The 4,741-nt window shown below is 35.0% G+C and overlaps 1 protein-coding gene across 1 annotated transcript; it reads right to left on the bottom strand.

Moving 5' to 3' along the window:
- Positions 1 to 239: 239 nt before the first annotated feature.
- Positions 240 to 4,500, bottom strand: LOC110728895 (ankyrin-1-like). Its single transcript, XM_021908562.1, has 12 exons — positions 4,305 to 4,500; positions 4,146 to 4,211; positions 3,796 to 3,969; positions 2,944 to 3,075; positions 2,613 to 2,752; positions 2,393 to 2,479; positions 2,087 to 2,212; positions 1,833 to 1,985; positions 1,630 to 1,731; positions 1,334 to 1,505; positions 972 to 1,051; positions 240 to 597 (listed from the first exon to the last, which is right to left on the bottom strand). The coding sequence occupies exons 1-10, from the start codon at positions 4,324 to 4,326 to the stop codon at positions 1,443 to 1,445; spliced, it is 1,065 nt and encodes a 354-aa protein (XP_021764254.1). The 5' UTR covers positions 4,327 to 4,500; the 3' UTR covers positions 240 to 597; positions 972 to 1,051; positions 1,334 to 1,442.
- Between the last annotated feature and the right edge of the window lie 241 nt (positions 4,501 to 4,741).

The raw sequence follows: 4,741 nt of genomic DNA, 5'->3' as shown, positions 1-4,741 counted from the left end.
TTATTTTATTTGAACTTATTATATTTTATATGCAATATAAAGTTAACCTAATCAAAACATTTAAATGTTAACCACGCACCAAAGTCAAAATGTAACCGCAGAAGGAAGAAAGATCAGGGGTATACTAATTCCAATTGAACTGTATAGCTTTAGTTGGTGATAGAGTGCAACAGCTAGTGTAAACGGTAAACCTAATTAAGAGTCCAAATATAAACTTAACGCGTGACAAAGATCAAACTAGAAACATTATTATTGCAAGATAGAGAAAAGAAGGTGCTACAAACTTGGATCAAATAAGCGCAGCAAGCACACTGCAGTAGTACAGCTACCTATAAACATTATATTGACTCTGAACTACGGATTACTCAACGAGTGTTATCTTGGTTAGCTAGCTGACTACACTACTAGTCGACTACTACGACAAACTGAACACTAAAGATTATTACCTTTAAGTGGAAAATTTTCTTCTACTAAATCTAATAAAGGGATGAAATGTATTCTCCATAAAGTTCCTCGTGTGGATCCTGGTCATATCGAGATGGTAACCCGTGGTTCTTCCTGTACATTTCTACTGCTTGGATATCTAATAAAGCCTCCCTGTAATACCAGTTTTACAAGAAAATAAGTTCACGAAGGTAATTATAGTTGATCGGTGACAAAAAAGCATAATCATCAATGAATGCATGATATCTCATAAAACTAGTATTCATATTAACTGCAACTTTGTATGTGTTACTTGTATAGATTTGTAAATTTTGGCTCTCCTTTGTTTAGCTATTAAAATCAAGACATACTTTTTCTGTGTAACAATTGTATTTTCTAGAAATATATGGAACCGAGGCATGGCCTAGGAGCATCCCTCGGTCTCCTATATTGTGGGATCGAATCCTTGGTAAACCCCAATAATTTTATGAAAGTCATGATCCTATTCTAATGCCTCAAAAACTTAAAATTTTTGGTAAATTGCTTACCTATATGCATCTTGGAGCTCCTTGTTTTCGGGATCCAGTTGGAGAGCAATCTTATATTCCTCTTTTGCACTTTCATAATCCTGAGCAAGCACAATATTATCATCCATCAATTAGATTCGAACCCAACCATACCTTTTGAGCCATTTACATTCACCCAAAACAGAAAAAGTTATAATTGAACGAATCAAAGTATCATACTATGAGACTTAGAATTAACAAAGATTATTATAAATCAAGGTGTTTCAGATACTAGTAATGGTCAACATTTGACAGGAAAAACAAAGATAGTACTCTGTAGTCAGTAACAGCCTAACAGGGCTAAGGAATCGTGCTGCATAGTACATACAACGTTTTACCCTTACCCGTAAAAGACCGAAGGCCACCCCAGCTCGGTAATGTGCCTTTGGCCAATCATTCCTCAGCTCGATGCAGGCCAAGGCATCACGGAGTGCATGATTACCTTCCTCCAATTTAGCCCAGCAAAGACTTCTGTTTGGATAACATTGCTGCATTTGTTGGCCTCAAAATTATTGCCTATATTTTATCACATCAATTTTCAGTATTTGACATATTTCATACCCAAACAACTGCAGAAGCTACAGGATTACATTGCTCCAGTAGGCTGAAGACTAATACATGTATGCAAGTTAACGCTCACCTCGCTATACCAGCCTGCTGCTTCCAGATACTGTCCCCTTTTGACAGATTCCGCTCCCTTCGCTTTGGCTTCATAAAACTTCTTTTCATTTATGAGTGCTTGCTACCAGTTATGCAAATTCCATTAGCCAAAACCAATGAAGGTAAATCAATCCAGATCAAATGATTTTTTAATAATTCAAGAGATTTATTTCTTGTGTCTACCTTTTTGTGTGCTTCATCAGAATTGATGTACTCCATAATTCCACGCACACTCCAATCAGGGATAGTTGGTATTGGTGTAGTTTTCAGTAAGAGAGCTATTACATCAGCATGATTGCCGAGTTTTGCAGCAATTAGTATTGGAGTACTATCATACTGAAAGAGCAAATAAAGCATGTCAGAACTTGAATAAAAAACAAGTTTGTGGAAGCAGCCAAAGAGGCATCTAAGTAGTTGCAGATTAAGTTAGCACTCACAAAGTTGGGAAGATCAGGGTTAGCCCCAAGACGAAGCAAGCATTTGATTATTTCAGTTTGTCCTTCAGAGGCAGCCAAAATTAAAGGAGTCATACCTTGTGAAACGACATTCGGATCAGCTCCCCACTACACAAAGTTTGAGGATTAATCAACTAAGGAAGAAGATGAAGAAATGACAATAGAGAAACGAATAGCAGCATTAAAAGGAAACAAATCAAGCTATATCCTTCTTGGAATGATATCATCGTCATCCACCAAAAAGTTCATATGCTAGACAAGGAATAAGATGACAGTGGAGCATAATACCTCAATCAATAACCTTGCACAAAGTTTGGACTTTGCATAAATGGCAGACATTAGTGAGGGTAATACATTAAGACAAGCTAAATTAGGCTGCATTAAACGGGAGAAACAATGAGATGATATGACAGAATATCAATACATTAAGAACCAAAAAAATATATGAGAAAATGGGGCTAATTGGATATAAAGCCTCTAATTAAGTTGAGGAAGAGGACAAATGTACATTAGCCTTATTTTCAAGCAAAAACTCAACAGCGTCACTCATGCCATGAGCTGCAGCAGCATGCAGTGGTGTTCCTACACGAGACTGTACATCCACTTGTGCACCTTTTGAGATCAGCAAACACAACAGATTTGTTCGTCCTGCAAACACATCACACAAAATTTGTGCATCAAATCTAACCAGGAAAAGAGGCCAAAAATACAAGATGGGATTATTTACTCCAACAAACTAACAGCAAGCAAACTAAGAATTGCACCATGTCACTTAAAATACCACACATATGCACTAAATCTTTCGAAGAGCATGCTGTGATAGTTTATTAGTGTAGTACCTCTTTTTGCAGCATAATGTAATGGGGTAAATCCTTTGTCCATGGTGATATTACAGTTTGCTCCATGATCAAGGAGATAGGCAGATGTGGCATAATCCTCCTCCAAAGTAGAAATATGTAATGGGGTATCTCCTGTAATATAGACCATGTAACTAATCGCAAATCAATATATAAATGAATACTCCCTACTATAAATTGTGTGAACCATTAAACAAGAAGCATTGATTATCTCAGTTTGTCCTTACAGATTGTTTTACACAATTCTTAAACCTTATAAAATATTACATGACATGATCTGAAACCCACAAACTTAACCATAACAGTATTTCATCCAGAAATCGAAAGTAAGCAAATTGATTCATAAACCGACTTCATTACACGAGGCATTACATATAATTGAGTCCTAATAGGGAAACACACAAGATAGAGACAGAAAAGAGATCTCAGAATGAATTGTATACGACTCACAACAATTTATAATCTGATTGATTGATACCCCTTTTACATACATCATCTTAAAGAACTAATCACCCACAAATAGAAATCTCCCAAATGAGCTACTACCATACAAATCACGAAAAATGCCAATTATCCATTAGATAAGTACCCAACTTATGCTCTCCCGTCCTTTAATTAATGCAACAATTGAAGTATCACGTAGCTCAACGCACAATTTTAACCATTACTATCTACAAACTCAAATTAAAATCAAAATCAAAATCCCACATCGATCCGAAAGAATTACAACAGATTGTCAACATCAAATCATAAAACGTAACAATAAAAAACAAAAATTAAAGTAACAAAGAAAATGTTGTTATTATTATCCAAACAACATTAAATAGAAAGTACCATTAACATCTTGTTCATTAACATTGAAGTTAAGTTGTTCAACAAGAAACTTGCACACATCAAGATTGCTCCTTGCCGCAGCAGTAAGAAGGGCATTCCTACCAAAAGTATTATCCCTAACATTCTCCAAAGCTTTTCCAATTCCACCGCCATTATCAAATTCATTTACAACCTCTGTTTCTCCCAAAAAAAAAATACAAAAAAAGGGGTTAAAATAAGGGTTTTATTAATTTCGGAAATTAACGATGATTTAAAGAAGAAAACATAAAAATAGAATGAACCCAGTAAAGATGAGATTAAAAAACATAAACCCTTTTGGTAATTTAAGAAAAGATAGAAGAATTAATTACTCATGAGATATTGAAGGTCCCCTGCAAAAGCAGCAGATATAATACGCTGCTTGGTTTTATGATCAACTGCATTTACATAATATAAAAATTCAGTGACAATTTAGACACAAATCGAAAAAAATAAGAGAAATGAAAAAGAGTAAAAGATGAATAAGTTACAAGGAGAAAATGAAGAAGCCATTGTTGAGTTTGTGCAGTTGATGAGACTTGAAAGCGACTGACTGAGAGAGTTCAACGACTTAGGGAGGAAAACCCGTTAATGTTGTAGACCAATTTATGGTTTTTATTCGGAAAATCCAAGAGATATAAACCCTTTTTTTTTTTTTAATTATTTAGTACTTCCTCTATCCCTAAATTACATTCCTCTATATCTATTATGTGAGGAATAAATGCTATAAAAAGGAATGTAATTTAGGGACGGAAGGAGTATTATTTTAACGATCTTGCTAACAAGCGCCCCGGGGCGTTAGATAAGGATAAATTATATTGGTTGAAATGGTATTAAGTTAGGAATTCATGACAAAATCACGCGTCGGTCAGGGTAATTAATGTTAATTTTACTCTAATATTTGCACTTTAATTCTCTTATCTAACGC

The sequence above is a fragment of the Chenopodium quinoa genome, unplaced genomic scaffold, assembly GCF_001683475.1.
Source record: "Chenopodium quinoa cultivar QQ74 unplaced genomic scaffold, ASM168347v1, whole genome shotgun sequence".
NCBI classification, from domain to species: Eukaryota; Viridiplantae; Streptophyta; class Magnoliopsida; order Caryophyllales; family Amaranthaceae; genus Chenopodium; species Chenopodium quinoa.
Note: the sequence above shows the minus strand (reverse complement) of the source record. Positions and strands in the feature narration are given on the sequence as shown.